General features: G+C 40.4%; 1 protein-coding gene across 1 annotated transcript in view; it reads left to right on the top strand.

Annotated features, from left to right (window-relative positions):
• The window catches only part of KPNA3 (karyopherin subunit alpha 3), a 53,772-nt gene that overhangs the window by 13,014 nt on the left and 13,953 nt on the right, over nt 1-26,805 (top strand). The window contains exons 2-10 of the mRNA XM_031615889.2: nt 6,589-6,633; nt 19,566-19,655; nt 19,864-19,893; nt 19,981-20,033; nt 20,125-20,220; nt 22,555-22,640; nt 25,211-25,297; nt 25,690-25,859; nt 26,574-26,618. Coding sequence (XP_031471749.1) covers nt 6,589-6,633; nt 19,566-19,655; nt 19,864-19,893; nt 19,981-20,033; nt 20,125-20,220; nt 22,555-22,640; nt 25,211-25,297; nt 25,690-25,859; nt 26,574-26,618 — 702 coding nt within the window. The remainder of the gene's footprint in view (nt 1-6,588; nt 6,634-19,565; nt 19,656-19,863; nt 19,894-19,980; nt 20,034-20,124; nt 20,221-22,554; nt 22,641-25,210; nt 25,298-25,689; nt 25,860-26,573; nt 26,619-26,805) is intronic.

Raw genomic sequence — 26,805 nt, 5'->3', positions numbered from 1 at the left:
TGTATTGTTCAGTTAAAGGCTAAAGAAGCTTGTTTACCAGACTTAATGCTCTCCTTACAAACTTAATCTAAGTGCTATCCAGGACTTGAAAGTACTTGTTTGTTTTTCTTGGCCACAAAGGTGTGGATGGCTTTCTGAAAGGCAAGGAGTGGCAGTTAGAGCTCTGACAGACCCTTGCTCTTTAACATATTGTGAGCACCACTTACAAGGTTTCACAGATATTGCTGATACATATCATAGAGTGGTTGAGTTTGGAAGGGACCTTTAAGATCATCTAGTTCCATCTCTCTGCTATAGCACACCTCCCTCTAGACCAGGTTGCTCAAAGCCCCATCCAGCCTGGCCTTGAATGCTTCCAGAGAGGGGGCATCCGCAGCCTCACCAGGCAAATGTATTCCAGTGTCTCACCACCCTCACAGTAAAGAATTTCTTCCTAATATCTAGTCTAATTCTACCTCTTTCAATTTAAAGCCATTTCCCCTTGTTCTGTTGCTCCATGCCCTTATAAAAAGTTTCTCCCCAACTTTCCTCTAGGCCCCCTTCAGATACTGCAGATACTCTTCTCCAGCTTGAACAGCCTCAGCTCTCTCTGTCCTTGTAGGAGAGGTGCTCCAGCCCTCTGATCATCTCTGTGGCCCTCCTCTAGACCTGCTCCAACAGCTCCATGTGCTTCTTGTGTTGGGGGCCCCAGAACTGGATGCAGTACTCCAGGTGGGGTCTCGTGAGAGCAGATTAGAGGGGCAGAATCACCTCCCTTGACCTGCTGGTCACACTTCTCTTACATGCTTAAGCCAGAAGATCCCAAGTGTTCAGTGACCTAAAGATGTTTCTTTAAATGCACTAGTAACAAGGGTTGCTATTACAGTGACAATTCAGAAATTAGCAGGGTCATTTTCGGTCACTGCTTCTTGATATCGAGAATTTTATGCTCAGTTTTGTCTCCATGTCTATTGGCTGAAAAATGGGGAAGAAATTTTCCTTCTCCATAGGTGACTGAAATTGAGCTTTGACATATCTTGTCAGGGGAGAAATAGCACAATTGGAACACTGATCTGATGAGAATAGCTTCTGCCCATTGACAGTATCAAAGTCTGTTTTGCAGGAGCTGTAGCGTTCTTTGAAGCCTTGTTTGGGGACGTTGATTTGAAGAAGCTTGCTTTATTTTCAAGGCTTAGTCTCTTTTGACAAATTATCTTGTGTCAGCTTAGCACTGTTGTGTTTTGTGTCGCCCTGAAATAAGGTTCCTCCATATGTTAGGTTTGAGTTTCCAGCTCTTCCTGACCTTTGTCGCAAGGATGGGAGAGCCTAAAAAGGAGCAGTGGAATAATTGAATTACATTAGTAAGAGTTGCAGTCCGTAACACAGCAGCTCAGATGTGCATTGTGACTTTCTTTGCTGACTTATAAACATCAGTGTCTGTTTTGGTACTTGGACCGTGGAGATTAGATCTCTTTTAAGTGGAAGATGTCAGTGCAGTTCTTGACATGTAACGTTTTGCATCTGGCTTTGTGAGAGTATTCAGAAAGAACAGAAGTGAGAGTACTCATTTATCTAGCAGCATCTGGTAGATTTTTTTTTTTCCAGATTTGTTTCATAAGATAGTGAAATACCAAAGAGCCTGACATTAGAAATTTTGCTAAACGTCTGGTTTTGGCTTGTAAGCAGGCGTAGTGTTCTTGGGGCATGGCTGTGGGTATGTCAGCCTGACAGCTTCACCAGTAACTAACTGTTCCACGCAGACTACAGACTGGAAGAGAAAGATATCATTGCAAAACTTCATGAACTTAATTATGACTTGAGTGATGATAGAATCATAGACTGGCTTGGGTTGGAAGGGCCCTCAAGGATCATAAATCTCCAACCCCCTGCCACAGGCATGGGCACCAACCTCCACATTTAATGCTAGACCAGGCTGCCCAGGGCCCCATCCAATCTGGCCTTGAACACCTCCAGGGACGGGGCATCCACAACCTCCCTGGGCAGCTGTTCCAGCACCTCACCACTCTCTCTGTAAAGAACTTCCCCTTGACAATCTAAATCATCACTCCCTCAACTTCAAACCATTTTCCCTTCTCCTGCAGTTATCTACCCTTTCAAAGAGTTGATTCCCCTCCTGTTTGTAGGCTCCCTTTAGGTACTGAAAGGCAATGAGGTCACCCCACAGCCTTCTTTTCTCCAGGCTGAACAAGCCCAACTCCCTCAGCCTGTCTTTGTAGGGGAGGTGCTCCAGTCCCCTGATCATCTTCGTGGCCCTCCTCTGGACCCTCTCCAACAGCTCCCTGTCTTTCTTGCACTGGGACTCCAGACCTGGACACAGTACTCCAGATGGGGCCTCACAAGAGCAGAGTAGAGAGGGACAATCACCTCCCTGTCCCTGCTGGCCACCCCTCTCCTGATGGAGCCCAGGATACCATTTGCTTTCCAAGCTGCAAGAGCACACTGCTGGCTCATGTTGAGATTTTCATCCACCAGGACCCCCTCAGGTCCTTCTCAGCAGGGCTGCTGTCAAGGACTGTTCCTCCCAGTCTGTACAGTGATGTGTAAGGTTGTAGCACAACTTGTTAACTGTTGTATGTTCTTGCTTCTTAACAGCATATGCTAATCAATAGTTACTATATTTATTTGTTTTACCATTCTGCACCTTGAATATGATGCTTTAGTACCTTTGTGCTTAGGTGTACGTTCTGTGGGAATAAACTTGTGTCAGTTTGTGGTTTTTAAAGGATTGTGCCTTTGCTGAGTTTTCCCTCTTTGAGATTTGGAGTCTAGTTTTATGCAGTGAAATGGTTCAGCTTTGTCTTGTGGTGGCTTTGAGAGATGCCTTTTCAGCTTGGCTTGAGGTTACACATTTGAGTACGTTAAGCTGAGAAATGACTGCAGTCAGATGCTGTGGATGTCAAACGTGGTATTGCCTCCATCGCTAACATCTTGCTAGGCTGCAGCTAATCCTGTGTATGGAGGTTTTAGCAGATGGTTGTCCTCCCAGCCTGAAAGCTGGCAAGGAATCCATGGGCTTAGGTTGGGAGATCGTTTTTTGTTTTAGCTGGGGAAAATGTTAAAGCTTTCTTTCCATTGGTGTAAATTTCTTGTAAATAATACATACTGACTCTGTACGTGTTGGGGCTTGCAGGTCGTATGAAAGCTTGTTCTTAAGTGGTAATGCTTCCTTAAAGGGAAGCTTCTTTTATACCTGTTGGGTTATGCTGTGTTTACTTCTGGAGCTGTAAGAAGATGCTGATAACTGCTCTATTTTTAAAATAATTCATCTGAAGCATGAGCTTTCAATACCTACTTTTTAAGAAATTCTAATTCATTCACTGGATCATTTTAAGCCTGTTGCATAAAATAAAAACAGGTTGTGCCTATCAATCTGCACACTTCAAAGCTTACAAAAGCTCAGGAGATAGGTCCAGTACATAGCATGGTGCTATACAGCACCTGCCTTCCTTATCATCAGATGAGTAAAGCATGGTTCTGGTCTTAGAAGCAAGGTCCGTCAAGGCAAAGATAGCCTAACTGCATTGAGATCTGTCATGGAGCAGTTCCTTCACTACTGGGATCATTGTCTGCTCCTGTGGGAGAGAAGAGATGATCAAGAAGGGGGGGGGGGACCAGGCTAAACAAATCTTATTTAAACAGAAGGCATAAAACTAAGAAACGTGGCCAGTGCATACATGTATGCATACGTGTATTTTTCACAAACATTCTATAATTCCAACAACTGATGTATTTGATGTGGAATCTGTGGTCATATATCAGTATCTAGTGGCCAAAGGCATGAATGCTTGCATCATCAGGCCAGAAATCATGTCAGTGTGCATCTGGTCATGATCAGAGCATGGCAGCCAGGTGTAACCCTCATAGCCTCTTCTGTTCCATGTACGCGTGGGAGAGACCATAGCCCTAACACTGCACTGCTGAGTTTTGCATGGCCCTGGGTCCCCTGACACACTGGATTTTTAAAGGCATGATGATGACAGGGAGCCCCAGTCCTGGGAGTGAAGTTTTGCCTAGGTGACATCTCCTGCTTGCTCTGCAAACGGAGGAGCAGCTCAGCACTTAGTGGTGCATACTGCCTGCGTTGTGTCATTTAAAGAAGGAAAGAAAGAAAATGTGCCGGCACTGCTTCAAAGCTCAAACTGTGTACAAGAAGCTTAAAAGGAAATGCAGAGGAATGCCTAAAAGGTAAAACTCAGGTGATGTGGAGATTGCCTTAAGACATGTATGGAAGCTCAGAAAATGTATTCAGCTACTCAGAAAAACATCCACGAAGTTGATAACCTCTCTGAAGAATCTTTCTGAAGAGTGATAGCTCTCTAAATGAGGAAGAGATGGGAGATTTCTTGCACGTCAAGTGTAAAACCATAATGCAGTAGTCAAATGTTTTGAAAAGCAATTTGTTAAAAGCAAACAACTAGTGAAGAACAATATTGAGACAGGATTGTAATAGGATAGGATCATTGGGGCTGAAATAATGGGAGCGTAAAGCAAAGATAAAACCCAGTTGAAGAGCTGAGTGAATGATTTGTCATTAGAAAGAAGCTTAGAGTCTTCCCAGTACAGCTTTCGTGAAGGGTTCACTCTGAGTAACCATCTTCAGTTAAAGTATTGTTAGAGATACATTGATGAAATGAATAGTAATGCTTGCTTCATGCCACGCTCTTTTTATCTTTACTACAACAAAAATATTAAGATACTAAACAGTTGAAAATGGCATATTTTTCTTAAATCTGCCTTGTTTCTTGAATGGTAGGTGACAAATGTTATGGTTATCCCCTGAGGAGTTTCAAATGTGGTCTGATTTTTTGTGTGTCTGCTCAATAGAAAATATTCTCGAGTATTATCACAGATAATTGAGAAAATGGAGGTGGAAATCATAATTTGGGATCAAAGTGGAAGCTAAGTTCTGCCTTGCATCTATTAGATCTCTGAAATTCCATAATCTGGTGCTTACAGCACTGGATTTGGTGTGAGGGGAGATGCTAAAGGGGACTCAGGTTAACTGATGGGTTGTGCTGGGGTATGGCTTAAATGTAGAAGGTTTGTTGTCCAGCACGTCCAGAATGATCCAGAAAAAAAAGTGTTGTAGTAGAAAACTAAGACAGGTTTGTCTATCTAAGCAGAGTTATCACGGGAAGTATTGAAAAGCATTTTTAGACTATCTAGTGGCCTTAAATTTGACTTCATTATTGAGATAAGTATAAAATTCTAGTATGGCTATCGACTTGAATGATTGACCAAGCTAGCTGCATGCAGTGACTTTACAGGTTCTTCATCTTTCACCCATTCCCTAGCTCTCCAATTCCTTTCCATACCTCAGCGGTCGGGCTTAGGTGGTGGCAGGGATCAAGTGGTATAACAAAATGATGAGGGAGGGGAAAAGTGTGGTTCTGGTAGATGCTGTGGTGCGGGTGTCCTCTTACTGCAATGAGGACTTGTCTTGTTTGAGGCAGCACGTTTCATGCTTGTAGATGTAAAGTGAGACTTGAGTTGATCTGAGTTGGTTAATCAAGCACTGAGCAGGAAGCTGTGTCTTCCTTATGCTTAAGTCAGCCTAAGATAATTAAATGGATGCTGCAGTGCAAACGGGTTGAGAGCAGCAAAGCTGGGGGTAATGTTCACATTGAATCTGCGTCCCATGTAGGCTCATGTGAAGAGCTCTCATTTCATTTACCCATGTGTGAGCTTTAGGATGTTCGGTGTTACCCTAGATGGCTGGTGGGCAGTAATGTTGGTTTCTGTGTATTCCTCATTTTGACAGAAGTTATTTGCCCTAACTCAAAAGTGGCAATGAAGGTCAGTAGCAAGGATGGAACATAGGAAGTATTTTAATAGGTGAGTTTTAGTTAGTGTGGCTGATCTTCCTAGGCTGCCAGAAGTCATTCAGTCCTGATTTTCTTTTGGTTACATTCTGATGGTACACCTTCTCCACTGTAAAATGAACCTAGGGAGAGTGCTTTCAATAAGATAAACTGTTCTTACTGAATCTTTTAATCCCTCTTAGCTAAGAGGGATAACTGTACTGTAGGGAATGCATATTGAGTGCCTGGTATCTTTCTGGAATTAAGACTTGTATGGGCTCATTTTCCCTTACAGTGTTTAGGCTATAGATTTGAAGTAGACTCTGTGCCATTGTGCCACTTGGTTTCCTTTTGCCACGAGCCTAACTTGTCTTGACATCGAACTCAGTTGTCTTCTGTCACTCATGGCCTATTCTGGCCAGATGATAGGCGTAGGTTATGTGTTTGGGTCATGAATGTAGTCATAGCAATCTTGAGACTGTCTGAACCTGTATTTGCTGCTGCTTTTTGTGCATGTACATAAACACCAGAAGAGTCATTCCAGTGAAACTCTGTGGAGAAGTAAATATTTTCTGTCTTTAGGATACTTACTGTGGTTTATAGCAAAGCTTTCTGTAAGGTGTGTAATCTCTTTTTAAAAAACAAGAACAGAACTCCATCTTACTAGGAGAGATTGAGTTCTAAATTATGCACACTGTTTTCCCTATCTTTGAATGAATAACTGTACTTTTGACCTACATACACAACACTTCACTTATATATAACTTTTCTTTTTTTTTTCTTCCAGACTATGAGAAGACACAGAAACGAAGTTACAATTGAATTGCGGAAGGTGAGTGCTTCTGTTTATCAGTGTTGATTTTCTTATAATGCTTTGGTATCTCTGCTGAATATTTTCCCATAAACTTTGTTGTTTGAGCTCATACTTGTATAGAGAAGTTGTGTATTTGTAGGCTATGAACTGTGGATTCTAATGTTGGTTTTACTCTGCCAGCCCATAGGCATTATAGGGCAGAACTGAGTACTGATTTACTCAGATTTATGTCTTGGAAGTGAATGCTTCAGTTTCTGTACCAGTTCTCATATTATTGCGAAGCTGACAGCTGTTTGAATGTTTGAAGTCTCTGAATGGGAAAAAAAGAGTTTTAGCACTTAGAAGATATGAAAGTTAATGTATTAAGTTTGTGTGGCAAGATTTTGGTAACCAGGGCTGCAGGGCTGGCTTCTGTGAGCAGCACCCAGCAGCTGCCCTGTGTCAGATCACAGGCAGCTCCAGCTGCTCCAACAGAGACCTGCTGCTGTCTGGAGCTGAGCTGTGAGTGACGTTGGTTGTGCTCTGGGAGAGCAGACTTAGGAAAAGGAAAAACCTCTGTGCAACAGCAGCTGAAAGGGGAGAGAGAAATGTGAGAGAAACAGCTCTGCAGCCCCCAACATCAATGCAGAAGGAGGGCAGGAGGTTTCCCTGCAGCCCATAGAGAGGCCCATGGAGGGAGTAGGCTGTTCCCCTTTAGCCTTTGGAGTACTGTGTGGAGCAGATATCCTTGTGCATCCTATGGAGGAGCCCATGGTGCAGCAGGGGCAGAGAGTGACCATAAAGGAGCAGCAGAGACAAAGTGTTGTGGACTGATCACAGCCTGTTCCCCTGTGCTGCTCAGAGTAGGAGGAAGAAGGTGTTCTTAGTTTGCTTTTAATTTCTCACTGCTCCAGTCTGTTAGCAGGAAGCACTAAATTACATTGATCTCCCTATGGTGAGTTTGTTTTCTCTGTGAGTGATCTCCCTGTCCTTATCTCAACCTTTGAGCCCCTTTTCATTTTATTTTCTCCCTCGCTTTGAGGAGGAAGAGTAAAAGCAGTGTGGTGGAGTTGAGCTGCCCAGCAGTGGTGTGAAACGACCATAGTTAGCATGTTTTATTTTCTGCACTGTAGAGGAAGTTGATTTTTAGGGTCAGATTTTGGTTATATAGGTTAAATGCCAGTGTAGCTGGGAAGATAATAACCATGAGTAGTGAATCTGGTTCAGTTCTCTGCCTAAATACAGGACTTGTTGCACCTTTATCATTTATAAAATATTTCTGGCAGCCTTTCTAGGCATCTCAGAGGCTTGCTGCTGGAGGACATGTCCACAGGCTGAACTACATCTGGGCCATATATGTAAAGAGAAGGGTACCTTTGGGTACCTTCAGTGTACTTGAAGATAGATCTTGTCTCTTTTAGGCTTACCTTGTTGAGGCAAATGCAGTTCTTCCCTCTTTATGTGCAAATACCTAAATTTAACTCATTGCTACTCATCAGTTTCAGATTGCCAGCATTTTCCTGGAAATTTAGAGCCTCAGCTGAGGTTTAAATCGTACTGAGGACAGCGAAGGGCAATTCTTTACACAGTGTTCCTATTTATATTGAGTATGTCGTTGAGTAAAACTCAGCCTGTGACCCATAATATCCTTTGGACACTGCCTGTAGTACCACAAAACAAAGGTAGTTGTCGGTGCTCTACTTGCATAGTTCAGTAGATGCAGTTTTAGACATGATGACTTCTTTTGAATTCCATGTGCTTTTTCCAGACTTCCTTGACTTGAATTTCCATTCTGATTTCCAGTATTCTCCTCAGCTTGGTATTCCCTTAGTGACTTGATGGAGGTGCATGCTTTGAATATTCCAGATTTGGGCCAAGTTCCTTAGGGTTCCCTTTGATGCATTTCTCCATTCTGCCATTTGATTCACTTGATCATGTGCATAGGGTGTTCTTGAAAGTGCATCCTCCCCCCACGTGCATGTAAACTTGTTTTTTGCATTGTTTGCACACCGAGAGAAGTCAAAAGCCTTGTTAACATCAAGGTGAGATGGAAGCTGTATTGACTTTTTTTGATAAATCTTTTACTTGATTTTTGTAGGATATACCAAGAATCTTATGCTAATATTTTTTGGGATCCTTCTGTTCTATAAAAACTCAAAAAAGATTTTTTTTTTAAAGAATTACTCCTGTCTTTTGTTATGATATAAAAAAAAAAATGCCTGTGGGATTTATCCTTAGAATAAAAGGGATCATTACAGAAATCTAATTGGACCCAGATGACTGGAAAAAAAGAATCTTAACTACTTACATGAGTGTGATGCATCATCTAAAAGTTGTTTAATGCTTTCATATTTTCTTAATCAAAGAAACTAGCTGAACATGTCTGAAAGTTTTGTGCAGCTTAACTTGACTGTGGCCTCATCAATCCTGACAGAGAAACTGAGGTGTGGAGAAACCTGTCTCTGTATGTAGCTCGGCTAGCAAGTGGAAAATTAAATAAGCAAGCTTTTACTAAAATGAGATTCAGGTAATTAATATGATATTTGAATTATCATCATAAAATTCAGCTGCTATTTTGGCAGAGGCCCTCTGTTTTTCAGAGCCAGCATGTTGACTCAGTGTAAAACTTGCTGTGTAACTGAGCTGTGCCGTGGAGAGCCATTCATAGCACTTGGGCAGGCCTGTGCCCGTTAGCAAAGCAGTGCTGTAGAAGATGGCTTATCTAATCAGCATATCCTCATACAGCTGCTTCAGTTGTGAGACTGCTTACAAGTATTCCATCACATGAACAGGTCAGTTACACACTTGAAGACATGTAAGCACTGGATGTAGGTCGTGCTGTAAATCATGAGTGAACAGCAGCTGCAGAACACTTGAACACAGGAAGTTGTGTTCTTTTGGAGTGTTTGCTGAGTGCCTTCCACTGCAGACACCCAAAGTCATCTGCGTTAAAAGAGATTCAACGTGCATCCAAGTTGTTGGTTTGCAGCAACTGAACTACTGCTGCTGGTGGCCACCTGGTTTTCTGCAAGAGCTCTCTGGCAGATGTGAGGCCACTGCTTCTGGTGTAGACTTGGGACTGAAATGTAAAGGGGTAAATGATTTTACTAAGTTCCAGCAGTAGAGTGGATCAAATACAATGTTGTTGCTTCAGTTTTCAGCTTTACAGCTAACACTGCTACTCTAGCACGAGTGTGTCAAATTCAGGAAATGCCTGTGTTGGCATGACTTCAGTGGTCCATCTGTGTCCCTTCATGGATATCTTTTTCTCAATCCCAACCTTCCAGATGCTAAGTGTGCACCTGGCTTTTGAAGAAAACAAGCAAACTGAACATATTCTTGATTCCTACAATTGAAGGACTGGATAGATACAGATCTGTCTTCTGAATCAACTTGTGTGTAACTATTAAATCAATGGATCTGGTGAAGTTGCTTATATGTCTCTTTTGTAAGATGTGATTTATTTATTCCAGCTTTGAACAGTAATAAACAATTTGTGTGCATTAACGTGAGGTGCTTATTTTCTTGAAGTTCCAGACATCAAGTTGCAACACATAGTGTTTCAAAAATATATTAACCTTATTTGCTGTCTCCATAACATGCTGCAGCTCTTATTCAGAAGGCAACTTCAGCTTTTTTTACATTTTTTTTTTTCCCAACCACTTATTTGTGTATCAGCTGAGCAAGTGAAGTTGTTTCCGACATAGCAGTTATCCAGCAAAATGCTGGCCCAGTCCTGAGTTGGCACTGTCAGATGACAGTCAGATGACACTCCTACTAGTCAGGTGTCCTTCTCTGATTCCATATTGGCCTTGCTAAACACTTTAATTTAGTGTTTAAAACTTTGAGAGTGGACTTGCCATGCTTCTTTGATTCACAGAATCATGGAATTGTAGGGGTTGGAAGGGACCTGTAGAGAGCATCGAATCCAACCCCCCTGCAAAGCAGGCTCCCTACAGCAGGCTGCACAGGAAGGCATCCAGCTGGGTCTTGAATATATCCAGAGAAGAGCACTCCACAGCCTCCTTGGGCAGCCTGTACAGTGTGAAAAGAGCGTCTTGGTTTCTGGCTATACTATGAGTGCAACAGTGGTCCTAAGAGGTTAAAAAGTAGCCACCTCTCTTTCCAGACAAATAAAATAATGGTGCCAGTTTTCAACTTCTCAATATGTAGTGGTGGAGGAGGGTTAGGATTCAGTTTAAGGTTCTGTACTTGAATGAAACCTGTAACTATATTGCTTTTAGGGATCCTTTGGTTCTAGGCAATTTTTGTAATTTTTTTTTTTTTAAGGGAGGATAAAACTCCCAACTTGGACCATTTATTTGCTCTAAGATGGTAGTTAGCCAGATTAGTGCTAATACAGTCACTAGGTCACATGCTACCCTTCATTTGAAGTGTTATACTCCTAACTTCAGCAGAAACAGAGGATGCTGTCCTCCTTTATCATGTGCTAACTAGGGCCCTAAAAGTTTCCAGGTCCCTCACAAGGTGTTTATTTTTGACTTTGGCAAACTCAGCTGTCTGAGAGCTCACAGACATGAGCTCATAAAAGCTCTAATTGACAATTAATTTTGATGCAATACAAAGCAGTTATTTTCTAACCAGTGTGTGGATTAAGGAGCCATGGGCATACATCCATTTACCTGCTTCTCTGGCATACAGTACTTATCTCTACTCTGATCCTTCTTAAATAAGATTTCTTATGTGTGCAGTACCTCCCAGCTACAGTCATGAGCCTTGAAGAGAAAGATCTTGCCGGGAGAGATATGGTGGGGAAGATGAGAGTGCAAAAGAAAAAGCAAATCTTCCTAGAATCACCAAGGTTGGAAAGGACTCCGAGATCATCCAGTCCAACTGTCCACCTGCCATCAGTATTTCCCCACTAAACCATGTTGTTTAGTATAACATCTAAGCACATCTAAGCATTTCTTGAACATCTCCGAAGATGTGTTCAGGTTAGACAGCAAAACCTCCTTTGTTTATGTGTTTTTTCACAGAATGGCTGAGGTTGCAGGGCCTAGCCGAGGTGCCCAGGGTCACATCCAGGCACCTCTGGGAGATCTCCAAGGAGGAGACCCCACAGTGCTGGCCAATGCTCCATCACTGCACAGCACAGAAGGGCTCCTGGTGTTCAGGGGGAACCTCCTGTGCTCCTTTTTGTGCCCATGGCCTCTGGTCCTGGCACTGGGCACCACTGGCAGAGCCTGGCTTTGACCTCTGGCACCCTCCCTCCAGGGATTTACTGATGAGATTCCCCTCCTCTCCAGATTGAACAGTCTCAGCTCCCATAGCCTTTCTTCATGGGACTGGTCCCTTCACTGTTTCTTTCTTTGCTACACTCTCTTTAGTATGTGCACATCCTTCTGCTGGGGAGCCTAGAACTGGACATAGCTCTCCAGATGTGCCACCAGTGTTGGGTAGAGGGGAAGTCTCACCTTCCTAGATCTGCTTGGCAGCACTTCTCAGTGTAGCCCAGGATCAATGGGCCTTCTTTGTGATGGGCACATTGCTGGCTTGTGTCCAGCTTGATGTCTGCCAAAACTGCCATGTGCTTTTCCACTGAACTGCTTTCCAGCTGAGTGGTCCCCAGCATGTCCTGGTGCCTGAGGCTGTTCCTCCTAGGGTGCAGGGCTTTGTACATCTCCTTGCAAAACTTTCACGAGGTTCCTATCGTCACAACTCCAGACTGTTGAAGTCTGGATAGCAGCTCAACCCTCTGCTCTCTCAGCTGCTCCTCACAATTTTGCATCTTCTGCAAACTTTGAGGATACAGATCGTTAATGAAGATGTTAAAAAGGACTGAACCCAGTGTTGTCACCTGGAGCTCACTGTTAGTTCCTATTCTCTATTAAGATTTTGTGACACTGGCCAGTAGTTAGAACAGTTTTCAACAATTTTTCAAAGTCACTGCCCAGCCAGTCCATTCATCAACAGCTTATCTTTGAGAATTTCACAAAGGACCGTGTCAAAGGCTTTACTGTATTCACAGCTCCCCCTTCTATTCACCAGGCTGGTAATTTCATTGTCAAAGCTTCTAAGTTTGGTCAAGCATGATGTCTCCTTGATGAGTCCATGCTGACCACTGCAGGTATTTTCTTCCCCTTCGTAGAGCTGGAAGTGGTTTCCAGCTGGTCCATCGCCTTTCCAGGAACCAAGATGAGACTAATCAGCCTGTAGTTCCCTGTGTCCTCTTGTAGCCATTCTTGGAGAATGGAGGCATCATGTTTGCTTTCCTCCAGTCTTTGAACACTTCTCCCAGTTGCTGTGATCAGTAAGGAATTACAGAGTGGCTTCACAGTGACATCTGCAAGCTCCCTCAGCACTTTGGATACATTTCATCAGGACCTATGGATTTTTTTTATGTTTGATTTGCTTAAATGCCCTGACCTGAACCTCTTCCACCAAAGGTACATTTTCCTTTACTCCTTGATCTCTGGATCCGGGCATTTCTGAAGACCAGTCTTGCTGATGACAACTGAAGCAAAGAAGGTACCTTGACCTTTTCCCTGTTTTCTGTAACCAGATCTCTTATTTCGTTCAACAGTGGGCCCCCAACTGTCTTGCTTTTGTTACAGATACACTTACAGAAGCTCATCTTGCTGCCCTTAACATCCTTGGCCAGATTCAGTTCTGTTAGAGCCTTAACTTTCCTAACTTGTAGGATGTAGATTTAATTTTCTTCACTTCCCAAGATCACTGCTAATTTTTTTCTTCTGGATAGCATCTTTGTATGCTTAACAAATGGCCAGAGAGCATGTTCCTATGTCATTATCTCAAGGCTTTCTGATTGGTTTTTTTTTTCCCTTCATCATGCCCTTAAGTCTCTGTAGGTGTTAATAAGTTTTATAAGATGGTAATAATAAGACAGTAAGTAGAGCCAACTAATGGTCCTTTCCCAACAATTAAAGAAATTAAATCTTTCCCTAGGTTCATATCCCAGAGCTGTTTCTAGAAATCCATTCAAGCTTTCATTAAGAAGATGTTCAGTAGAGGTTTTCAGAACATCCCTTCACCACTCTGATGTTGGATCTGCAGGCATTTTATTCCTTTCATGATGGACTGCAGCCAGTGCTCTAAGGAGCCCCACTCCAATCAAAAATAAATCTAAAAGATTTTGAAATTATATTTAAGTGAAAACCCTAAGAATTAGCACAGCTTGTTCTCTCTCAGCAGTGGTACCTTAGAAGAGATGTCCAGACAGCTCAGATGTCCTTCTTACTAGACACTGTGTTTGTGGACCTTTCCCTGATGTGAAGAAGTATTTGATAAAGTTTCTTTCACCTGAAGGCAATCATTTTCTTGTTTCTTTTTACTTGAAGCTTCTTCAATTGAAGAAAAGTATATATGATTATATATTTCTTAACACCTTTCACAAGTCCATTAGCATGTCCCATTGCCGTGTTCTGAGGTAGTAAGCTGAACTCAATACATAGCTTGATGGATATCATTTTTGACCAGAAGAATTCTTGCATCTTGTTTGCATTGATAGGCATTTTTTTTAATCCTGTGGCCATCACCCAAGAAGGTAAACAAGAAGTAGCAGGATTTGCATGCTTAGTGGCAGTTAAATTTAACCTCCCCACTGTCAATGAACCAAGCAGGGTGGGTGTCTATCATCAAAGGCTGTGAATGGATCATCACAATGCTCTCATGATATTGTTATTGTTCCTGTTTGGCATTCTTGCCAGTCATATATGTCCACAACCCTTTTGTTCGTATGGAAACATCTGTAGACTGTTGTAGTGTGATCTTTACCAGAACACTGACAAGCTCATAACCAGCAGTCAGCTGCTGCTAATAAACTTGCAGACTTCATTATAGCTAACAGGCATGGTTCAGGCAGTGGTTCAGGACTTTCCCTTTTGAAGGAGAAGACCTGCATTGTTTCCTTGGTGACAAGGCCCTACCCTTCAGCAGGAATTCCAATCTCCTCTTGAAAGATTTCCCACCAGTCTTTGAGCAGAGTGGCTGTATCCAGGTGGGTTTATTTGTCTTCAGCTTCACCACAGAAGCCCACAGAGGCTGGTGCTGTGATATAAATGAAAAAAAATAAGGTTTTTTTTTCACCATTTGACAAAATGCGAGTGTTTTAAGATTATGCCAAGGTGCAAATCATGTTTTATTTTACCTTATGCAGGGAAGCAATCAGTCTATGGAAGTACTATATACACTGCTGTTTCAAATAGCCTTAGAGCTGCTTTTTAAGACTAGAAGGTTCCATGAATGTTTTGAATTTATCAGACATGCTAATAAGAACAGCTTCTTTTTTTTTTTTTTTTTTTTTCACTTAGATGATCTCCAGAGGTGCCTTCCAACCCCAAATATTCTCAGTAAGAAATTTTTAGTGCTTTTCAGTAAGTGCTGGCCTGTCTGCCTCAGGCCCATGCAGCAGCTCCACTCCTCTTATGTATGTTCTTGCCAGTTTTTCAGTCCAACCATCTGCAAACAATGAGCAGCTCCAGGAACTTTCTTGTTCAATCTCAGTTTTCCTGGCTCAGGTCATACTTTCTGAGCTTGTTGCACTGTATGACTGACAGCCTGAAGATGTTGCCTGCATTCAACAGAAATTCTAGCTATGGTCAGTTATGTCCTGGGAAATTCAGTTCTCTCCTACAGATAAACAAGGGCATTGTATCTTACGTGGCTGTTCCTGCAACATTAGGAGTTATTCTCTTGGGCACACTCATACTGCCAAAGGAATTGACTATTATGCGTGCAGGTGTAAGGGGCTCTTCAGGGAGCTACTTACTGAAACAGGGGAGAACCAGGTTTTTGGTTAGTTCAGTTATGCTGTATCTTCTGGCCATTTTTAAATGCATCTAGAAATGGAAGACTTCTCAGTGTTACGCAGTCTCTCCATGTTAAGAATTCTTAGTAGTCTGGTGCAGTTCTTCTTTAGTCAGGAGACCCTGTCCCTCAGTAGGATTTCACAGAAGCATAAGAATGGCTTGGGTTGGAAGAGACCTTAAAGACTATCAAATTCCAACCCTCTTGCCATGGGCAGGGCTGCCACCTGCTAGATCAGGATGACCAGGGGCCACATCCAGCCCGGCCTTGATCATCCTTGAGGATCCACAGCTTCTCTATGAGGTTTTATGGATCAGAATTTGAAATATTGTTGCTTTGCAGTTCTCACTATTGGTGGCTTTGCAGTGGGATGATTCCATTCCTGCTATCTGCAGAGTTGCTCGTGGGAGCTGTTTTCTATCATTAGAACAGTTTTCCATATCTTTTCATTTAGGGATTCATGAAAATTCCTTCCACGTAAATAGGATTTTTATGGGGAGTACTGTTTGGAGATACCCACTGCATCAGTGTGCATATGGACAATTTCTCTGTTCCTGATCTTCCTGTGCCCATTCCCAAGCTGCCCTCCTGCCCTCTTTTTCCAAATGCCTGAAAGATTTATAGGGAATTGGAGGAACTTCAAATTAATTAATTAAACATACGTGTGTTCACCACCCATTTTCTGGCCACAAGCAGAGAGAACTTGTGCACATCTCTCTAGATACTACTCAAGCAAAATATGTCAGCCTACAGTATTTGTATAGAAGCTCACTCACTCACTATGAATAAACATGAAGTGTGCATCTTGAAGAATAATGCCTTCAGCCAGGTAGTCTTTCTGAAGTGCTTTGTCTACTGGTATGCTCTGGAGTTACCACCTGGTGTTTGTGGGGGGTGATTTTCCAGTTGCTTGGCAGATGAAGGCTATTCCTTCCATTCTGTGCAGATGCTGTTCAGTCACCCACAAAGGGATTCATGCTTTTTTCCATCTGTGATTTCTGTACTTTCAGCTGTATTCCAGCTCTTACCATCCTTGTATTTCAGGATGTTTGAGAGAGGTTATCAAGATGCATCTTCCTTGTTTTCTAGAGTAACTGGACACCACAGCCTGTATGTTACACTGTCACAGAGACACAGCCCTGAAGAACATTGATAGCTCAAAATAATGTTTATTTTGAAGAGAGGCACACATCTATAGTGAGATACGCATCTGTATTCAGTACCTCAGTTACAGTGTGACTTTGCTTCTTGCATCCAAAAACTCCTAGATGTTTCAAGCTAGCAAGTGAATCATACAATTTCATCTGTTTCTAGCTACTGTCATTTCAGAGGAAAAAAAAATGGAGGGTCAATGAAATTTATGTTAGATATAAATGCAGTCCACATGTGTGTGAATATCTTACTGTTCATATCCCTTTTAATAACGTGGTTTTTGTTACAAATGGATAGCATCTATTTAACATAAACACAGTTGACAGGATTTGGACCTTACTTCTGAATTTCCACATAGGATAAGACTGACTTGAAATGATTCTTTCATCCCTTCCACATTTTGGAGGGATCTCAGTGGAGGATCTCTGAGCTGTGCCTGTTCTGTGCCAGCACAGGTGATTTTGTGTGGAGTAAGCAGGGTACCTCCTTTCTCTCCCTGAATATGAAGGTAGTTCCTTAAGATCAGTGGATTTGGTGGTGGGGGAATCCACTAAAACAGAGGTGTGGAAAAAAAACAATACCTAAATAGGAGAATTTGCAGTTAGAGCTCTTGGGAAGCTTTGTTTTATTTTTTAGTGATGGAAGGCTTCTATAAGCAAGAAACTAGAAAGAACAAATAGTGATAGGACAAGGGGGAATGGTTTTAAACTGAGACAGAGGAGATTTAGGTTAGATATTAGGAGGAAGCTTTTCACTCAGAGGGTGGTGATGCACTGGAACAGGTTGCCCAAGGAGGTTGTGGATGCCCCATCCCTGGAGGCATTCAAGGCCAGGCTGGATGTGGCTCTGGGCAGCCTGGTCTGATGCTGGTGACCCTGCACATAGCAGGGGGTTGAAACTACATGATCATTGTGGTCCTTTTCAACCCAGCCCATTCTGTGGTTCTGTGATTCTGTGACGTTTCCTATTGTTTCCTAATTTTTTTTTATTTCTATGAAAAGATAGTTCACATTTGCTGTAATTCTTGACTATTCTGGTTATTCCATCGCTGCAATCAGAGGATCTGCATGAGTCCTACATCTAAAAGGATTTCTAAAAAATGTAAGAGTAAAGATCACCTGTCTTTATTGCAGGATGTTGCAACGCATAGCTGAGCACCACTGATAACGAATCACTCTTTGAAAACAAGTAAATATTACAGCTGAATGGCTATGGAGAGCAATTCTTAAAACAAACATACTTTACAAAAATCCTGTAAGGCTCTCTCCCTGAATTTATGATTCAGCCAAATGCTTTAAGGGGAACTCAGTCTGAAAACTAGCTTTTACCACTGTAGTTTGCTGCTAGTGCCAAAGAAACTCAGTCCTTCTCAGTTGATGATTTGCAGTGAATTGTTTAACTTGTTCCAGCAGACAGCCAGTGGCACTTCTGCACTAAGACCCCAGCTAATTCAGCCTGCATCTTTTCTGTAGACAAGAAATGAATGCTGAATCAGCATATGCACCCTAATAACTATTTTTCTCCCTGTACATTCATGCATATGTGGACTCCAGTGTGGCCAGTGTGAACTGAAGTGGTATCTCTGGGTGGAAGGAGAAGGAGAAGGAAGTACTGAAGGCATCAGTACATTCCTTCAGCATCAGTCCATTCTCCCAGTTTTGGTGTGTTTTACAGTCACAGCACAAGTGCTCACGTAAGAGCCATCCATCTTGAGACAGGAAGGAACCACTTCCTCACAGGGGAGTAATGTAGACCTGCACCTGGAGGGGCCTCTGGAAATCAGATCTGTTCCCTGCAGTTGCCAAAGCATTGACTGTGAGTTAGACAAACAGTGGCAAAATGTGCTTGAGCAAGGCCAGATTGACTCAGGTAGAATGGTGTTTGCTCTTTGCTTAAAATGGCAGCACCAAGTACTTGGTGTGGGAGAATAAGAGGAATATGACACAGGTCTTCATGGTGAATCCATCTGTTAGCCACCCAGTACAGCTTGTCTATGTGATGGTGTCTTCTCAGCATTGAACTGCCTGCTCATTTTTGTCTTCCTTCACTCCAAAAGAGACACTGTGTGGGGGGCTCCATTGAACATAATTCAGTTCAAAGGGTTTGGGGTACATTATAAGCAAGGCATAATACGATACGATCTCTGTAGTCACTACTGACTGTGCAGCAGATAATTGTTTGGAAACTACAAAGCCTGCTGTTCAATGCTAGGATAATACATTTGGTTTTGCTGTTATAGCTGTTTAATACACTTTTCCAGTGTTTTGCTTCATTGGAGATTGAAATCTTAATGTGCTTATTAAAAAAAAAGAAGCAGTATTTGGATATACATGCTGCATCATCATTTTCTGCTGTCTTTTCTATCTGTAATTGTATCTCTAGACATAGCAAGCAAAAAATCTAACATTTGGAAAATGCCACTTTATACTTTTGGAATAATTATAATACTTCTAAGACACTGTAGATTGCAAAAGTGTCTGGATACAGTTGCAAGGACCGATTTGATTCCCTTCTTTTTTAATTAGGGCTCAAGGCCTTCTTATTAAAGGTATAATTATTGAACCATTACCTTATCACTGAAATGGCAGTGTTTTCTCTAATTCCCTAGAGGAGCTATGGATGGAGGGTGCTTTGTTGGAGCAGGCTTACTGTGAAATGCCACAGGTGTCAGTGCTGCTTTACACACAGGGCTAACACAGGGTTAAAACTAACGCAACAAGGGAACTTCAAAGTATGTTTAGCTGAAGATCTTACACTGGAAAATAGTTTCTGTTACATGTGGCTGAGCACAAATGTCATCCAGATCTACGTGTATAGTAATTTTGTTAGAAAATTGATAACTGCAGGCTTTTTTTTCCACTCAGATTTCATGGACTACTATAGTTCTGTCTGAAATACTGTGAATTCTGTTTGCAGTTATAAATGGCTTTATAAAAGCGATCCTATTTGAAGTCTTACTTTGAAAGGGGCTATTATATCATCACCCTACTAATTAGCATTGAACATATGTATTTTTTGCCATTCCTTTCCAGAACAAAAGAGATGAACATCTTTTGAAAAAACGAAACGTTCCCCAAGAAGAAAGTTTAGAAGATTCTGATGTTGATGCTGACTTCAAAGCAGTAAGTCCCTCAATTCTGGAAATTACTTCTATAGCTTTTGTATCTCAAAACAAAGTATTCTGTTTTTACTTTAACAGTGGAAGCCTTATAGTTATTTGAAAGCAAAATTGTGAACTGATGCACTGTTTAAATTAGTTTGCATAATATGTTGAAAAAGAAGGAAGCAAAAGCAACGAACTGACTAAAACATTTTGTTTTTCTTTTCAAGCAAAATGTAACACTAGAAGCTATACTGCAGGTACGTTACATTCATTTCTTCATTTATTTGTTTATAATTAGTAGTCTTTGTTCTGTGCATTTTTAGTTTTTATTGTTATTATTTCAGAACGCCACAAGTGACAACCCAGTGATCCAGCTGAGTGCTGTTCAAGCTGCAAGGTAAAAATGAATGAACAGAGGGACAGAAGTGAACTCTACACATTTTTCGTGATGAAAGTTACTTATTTTACTTCTACATTTAATTTCACAGAAAACTCCTATCCAGTGACAGAAATCCACCTATTGATGACTTAATAAAATCTGGAATTTTGCCAATTCTGGTAAAATGCTTAGAAAGGGATGATAAGTAAGTATGCTTTTACAAATGTTCATTTTCACTGAAAAACTCTATCCAGATGACTGTTCAAATGTAACTGAGGATCCATAGCATGTTACTGTCTAACACAATGGATCAGATTCCATGACAGCAGAATATAAATTCTCCAGGAATATTGTTTATTCTGCTGCTGAAACATCATTTTCTTTTTTAGTGCTTTCTTGAGTATATCTAGTTAATGGAGTATACCTTACTACATTTCTCATTGGTTCTGAATATTTCAGACTTTCCTGTTAACTATTTTTAAGAAACCTGCCTCAGACTTAGTGTGGGCATTTGAGAAGGCAGAGTGTATGCATGGTTGTAAACAAGGCTGTTCTGTATGCGGGAATACAGTTGTCATGTGTTTCATTGGGGTTATTAGCTCAAGTTTGTGGCTTCTTTCATTCCTATTGCATGGTGGGCTTTCTGGCTTTGTGCTGCTCCCTCGTGTGATAGAACACCACAGTAAGCACGCTTTGTGTTCTGATTCTTTGGTGGAAAACAAGAGCTTCAGTAGAGGAGATACAACATGTTGTGCATGTTGTTGCACGACTTTTGTGTCACGTAATGAAAAGTGCTGTATTCCACAATCTGTGAGCCTCTTATTGAGACAGATGGGGATTAACATGTTTGAGGTAAATGTTTTAGGCTATCTTTGGTCTCAGTGAGCCATAAATGTATTTACAGGATTTCCATTTTCAAAGTCATTTCTGCAACCACAAGGGCTAGGAGCTTCAAAAAGTGCAGACTGACATTTTGGGTGGAATGGGATGGCTGCAAAAAGATATGAAGTGTGACTAGCTTTGTTTCTAGTTTGTTTAGCAGAAGAGTTACTAAGAAAACAGCAGGCAGTGATGTCCAAATCAGGTAGTGTTTTGAAAGCAGGCAAATGCCTGTCTGCTCTAGTATTAGATGGTTCAGTGCTGTGAAAATTTAAGTTGAATTTTATTTAGGCTGTTTGTATGATTTATTTTTGTAAACATTTAAAAGGCCTTTTCAAACTGAACTCTGCACTTTCTTAGGCAGTCCTTTTAATTGTGATTGCTATGTAATGTTCAGTAAAGGTAAATTTTGCTAAGAGTTTATGTAGCAGATAATTAAAGCTGTTGTTTGTGTTATAACTGAAAGTTTATCCCAAGGGCACTAAGATCACAGGGGGAAGAAAAATTCATTGTGTGCATGAGGACCAATTCAGAACTAGAATTTTAAAGCATTTGATCCTAGAATGTAAGGTTTATAGATAGCTGCTTACACGTGCTGTTTGTTTTTACAAATTTTTATATACACATCTTGTACCTCCATCTCTGTTTCTTTTCCAATCCTATCCCCAATAACTCCTTAAAATGCTTTGGAAACCAATGCATGAGAAAAGCTTAAGGGAAGCAGGTGATATGGCTGTATGTAAAACATTGAGGAAGATGTCAAAAATGAAAAGTAGTCACCTAATAGCAAATATTCTGTGCTACTCCTGGGTCCTGGACACCTTGCTATTATTGTAATCACAGTAAGCCTTGAATTCTTTTTTAGTTTTACAACTCTTAACCTCTAAAATTTGCATGAACAAGTTTTCATGCTTTGTTTTATTAGACTGCTGTTGGCACAGACAACAATTGATGGATAAAATCTTAGTTTGGACATTCCCCTCACTTTTACTGTATTTGTAACTCTTCTTATCTGCATTTAGTAAGTTAGGATCAGTACGGGTATGATGCTGTCCTTTGGTACTGATTGGTGTGCCTGTCTGTGATAGAGTAGACAGAAGTCTTTGTCCTTGTGTATCTGCTTGCATTTGATCTTGGATGTGATGTTAGAAAGGTTTTGTCAGCATGGTTAATTTGCTAAGAACTCCTAATGGCAGTAAGGCAGTTGCATTTTCTTTACTAAACATGTATGGCCTTTGGGTGGGTTGGGTGTGAAGAGGTGTCTGTTGCTTATTAGAGGGGTGTAATCAAATTTTATGATGGTGTGTACCAGAAGTCTTTCATACCGGAGGCAATTTGTTGATTAGAATAGCAGTCAGCTTCACTAGTTGGTGGATATTTCAACAGGTGTTACTGATTTCCTTTCTTTTTATTTTTTACTCACATGAGGTCAGAATGATAAGCAGTTTAAAAAGCTCGTAGAATGTAAAATTTGTGTTTTTCTTTCCTCTCTGTTCTTCTGAAATGTCCAAGCTTAGAGTTTTTCTAAAAAAATCTTGTAGCCAGGTGGCACTGCTTAAATGTAGCATCATGGAGTGCATATAGTGAATAGTGCTGAAGTGAACCATAAAATAATCTGAAGATCATTTCAAGTTACCACTGTAAAATTATTTCATTACAGTCCTTCATTACAATTTGAAGCTGCATGGGCATTGACTAACATAGCATCAGGCACTTCTGCACAAACTCAAGCTGTTGTACAGTCTAGTAAGTATTACAGTTTGCTTATTGGGGATGTGGGTGTTTGGGGTTAAAGGGAAAAGGGATTTTTGGATAACAAATATCATTCGCTATCAGAACAGTTAACACAATAAAAACATATGCCTGTCCTCTTTCTCAGAACTTTCTACTTTTACTCTTAAAGGTTAATTTATTTGTCAGTAATGATTAATATTAAGGAGCCCAGACCTGAATTTCCCTTAAAGAAGATAGAGAATGACAGATGATACGAGTGTGACAAAAATGTTAGTTCTTTCTAGTGTTGATTTTTGAATTCACGTACTGTTAATTCCCCTACAACTAAAACTTACATTAAAAAGTAATTCTTTTTACTTCAGTGGTGTGTTCATAAATCTTACTGAAGTTGTTAAATACGTGTAGTTATGTAAAATTGCCCATCTAAACACAGAGTTAAAATTACCTTCCTTTCCTTGACTGTGTGATTCGTCTCTCCTGTACGCGCTGTGTTTGTTGTGCTGGCTTTGGCTCCTAACCAGCCTGTGAGACTTCCATTACCAAGAGACAGGAAATTAAAGTTAGTTGAAGATAAATTATGTTTGCTGAGTTGAATCAAACTGTTCTTTTTCGTTGTTGTTGTTTATATATGTAGCTTTTGTGGATTGACACGGTTATCTTTAAGCAATCACTTCTATGCTAAACGCAATGTTTTGTCATTAAGTGGGAGGCTACGGCTGAGCAGTTACAGAGCAAATTGTCTAGACATATTGATATTCAGTGCTTTTATATGGGAAAATGATGACTTAGTTATTTGATTTTTTTTTTTAAAGTGAAAATTAAAATGAAAAAGTGCGCAGCACAGCAGAGTTGAAAGCATTGCTGTTGGGTGCACAAACGCTAGGAGTTCAGGGTGGATATGTCCCTCCAAAATCTGTTTAGATACACTTGAAAAGAAGCAAGCGAGATAAAATGACTGTAGAGAAGCAAAAAATTTCCTTAGTTTTGCTTCTGAAGAGAATATGGAAGTTTAGTCTGAAAGCCTAGCTGCCTCTTTCTGGCAGGTGACCAAGGGACTCTGAACTCTGTTTAGATAAAGGCTGGTTTGCAGGAATGAAGCGATAGACCCTTGCAGCTACAGAGGAAGCTGCTGCAGCCTAAACACAAAAGAAGGCCTCAGTAGTCGGGGACAGATGGCAGTTGGAGAGCCTAGCAAGAGAGGGAAGGTACTGTACACACAGAACAGATCTTGGCAGGAACCAATTTGGAGCAGAATTAATTTTTTCAAGAGCAGTGGATCAGATAGCCTGCAGCTCCCACTTTCTCAGACTTTGCTCCTGCTCAAGTACTGATATGAAATATTTCCATTTCTGCTTTAAAAGCAGGATTGCAGTCAAGTGTAAACTACATACCTGACCCTCCTCTCTAAAATATGTTGAATACATGTACAGCTGCAGTGTAATTTCAGTAGTCATAGAGAAAAGGAAGCTTGAATATTCCCCTTGAGCTAATGGAAGTGGGATGGTTGTGACAAGAAAAGTGAGTGTTCTAAACGGGGTTGTGCTGCTGTCCCTCCCAACTTGTAGAAAATTACTCCATTACTCATCCATGGCAGGGAAAGAATTTTACATTCTCTTCATTCTTCATCCCTCTGCATTTTTTTCATGAAAATATATCAGGGATTTTTTTGGCTTGTTATCACATGTGAAATTATCACCAGGATATCGATTCACAGTTGCTCACAAACTGTGTTGTAGTTTTTTAAAATTCCGAAGCTATTTTGGTGCTTACAGCCTCTACAAGAAAAATATTTTTTCCTTCTACAGTATATAAATTGATCTATTTTACTTCACCAAGAAAGACTATAGGATGAGTATGATAATATGTAGAGTTTAAAAACTGCTATCAGGATTCCCATGTGAAAAAGAATATGAGTTGTCTGAGAGAAGATAGCTCACAGGAACAGCAGAGGGATGGTTTCTTAGCTCTTAAGTGTATTTAATGCAGCAGAGATTGAAATCAAAAATCAGTACCACTTCCTTAATCTGCTGTGTTGCTTCTGTTACATAAGAACAAATAAAAACTTGTCTTAGGACTGTATGGCAGATGGATGTAAATCTTCACTACACGTGGAAGCTAACTATAGCTGCTTCTTGGGAGGAAGCTATTTTCTTAAAACCAAGATTTGAAACACGTTTGCATGAGTAGGCATGTCATTCTGCTAGGTATGTATGGCCTTCTTGGATAACTCTAACATCTGAATTACCAGGAAATTAAACCTAGCGCCTACGTACTTGTGGCTCTTAGGTAGCACTTGGAGAAATGTGGGGAAATGTTGAAATGTGGACAGCGTTGTTGTTTAATTTGCTTGTTCTCAGGTCTGTATTTTCTGCCTCTATAGATTTTTATAGAAATGTTTAACAGATTCTATATGCTCTTCATAACAGAAACATGTATGTTAATGTAAAGCATGGTAAAGATGTTGAATATGAATCAATTGAAGTATTTTTAATTATTTCAGTTATTCGGTTTTTCATTATTTCAGAAATATATTACAGTGTTTGAGTTCCACTGAAAACAAATCCAATCTTTGCATTCCATAGATGCAGTACCCCTCTTTTTGAGACTACTCCATTCTCCGCACCAGAACGTTTGTGAGCAGGCTGTCTGGGCTCTGGGAAATATTATCGGTAACTGTTGTTCTTACAATGATTTGCATTCAGGGAGCGTTTCATTTTAGAATTTGACTTTTGAACATTGACATTATCATATGAGACTATGTTTCCTCTAAGTTCTGTGGCTTAATATATTTTTTCATGCGGCCAGAATTACGTACGTACGTACTGTTGTTTTCTAAAGAATAGTGTCACTTGCTGCACAAAATGTTAACAGGATAAATTTTGTGTCTCTTAAGATATACATACATATCCGTATGTATGTATATTTAATTGAACACGAACTTTTAGTAGTAAACTATTGGTGAGGAAACATAGAATTTCAGAATCCCAACATGCCATTGCATACATTTCAAGATTTTCCATTTTTAATGTAATTTCTTTTACAACAATTTTCATTTCTGTAGGTGATGGTCCTCAGTGTAGAGATTATGTCATATCACTGGGAGTTGTCAAACCTCTTCTGTCCTTCATCAATCCCTCCATTCCCATCACCTTCCTTCGGAACGTCACATGGGTCATTGTAAATCTCTGCAGGAATAAGGACCCCCCACCGCCTATGGAGACAGTTCAGGAGGTAAATACAGAATTATGAGACAGATACTTTTTTATACTCTGCACTAGAGGCCAGATATTTCACATTGTCATACTGTGAATTTATGCATGTCTTTTGCCACTGTCTTCTGCCACTTACTAGTTGTTAAGTAATTTGACTGAGATAGCAGCAAAGCTACTCAGCATCTGAAGATGACAGATAATACTGATTACTTATATATTAAAATGGACACAAGAAAAATTAACATTCTGTAAGGTGTTAACGTACTTTTTATTTAAAAAGACTGTAAACATGATTCTGTATATATTCTATAAACAGAGTCATTGGAGTGCAATTATTTTCAGTAAGAGAAAATATATATAGATTAGTGAATATAGTTTAGTTTGTGTTTTGACTAGCTGTGAACATGCAGTTGTTGTCAAGTCCCCACGTGAGAACCTCTGAAAATCCCTTTACACTGATGATCAGGGAGATGTCTATAATGTTTGCTTGTTTTCCTCCATAATATAGTCTACTCTTTGTGTCTTTGAAATATATTACTGTCTTATATTTTTACAAATTTTAAATAAGGTACATATTTTTATACATACTTCAGGGGAATGAACAGTTACAGGGAAGTATGTGAACATAATATACTAGTTCAATATCAAGCTAAGTATTATGTTGACACTATTTGGATTCATGTTTGCACAGCAAATTTTATTCTGTTGTAATGACTGATGAACTTCTTTTCAGATTTTGCCAGCATTGTGTGTTCTCATTTACCATACAGATATAAACGTAAGTAATTTCTGAAGTTTTAGACATTTTGCTTTTTTGTGTTGTTTAAAGAGAAAATACTTTGAGATTGTGTTTGTGCCAAACTTGGTTTTGTTTGTTAACTTACATATAATTAAGCAGTAAATGTACAATTAAGTACTAAAACTAATGTAATCATGGTCATTCAGAGCAGGAAAAAGGAAGTACA

This window comes from Phasianus colchicus, chromosome 1, assembly GCF_987193195.1.
Source record: "Phasianus colchicus chromosome 1, bPhaCol1.hap1.1, whole genome shotgun sequence".
Classification (NCBI taxonomy): domain Eukaryota; kingdom Metazoa; phylum Chordata; class Aves; order Galliformes; family Phasianidae; genus Phasianus; species Phasianus colchicus.
Note: the sequence above shows the minus strand (reverse complement) of the source record. Positions and strands in the feature narration are given on the sequence as shown.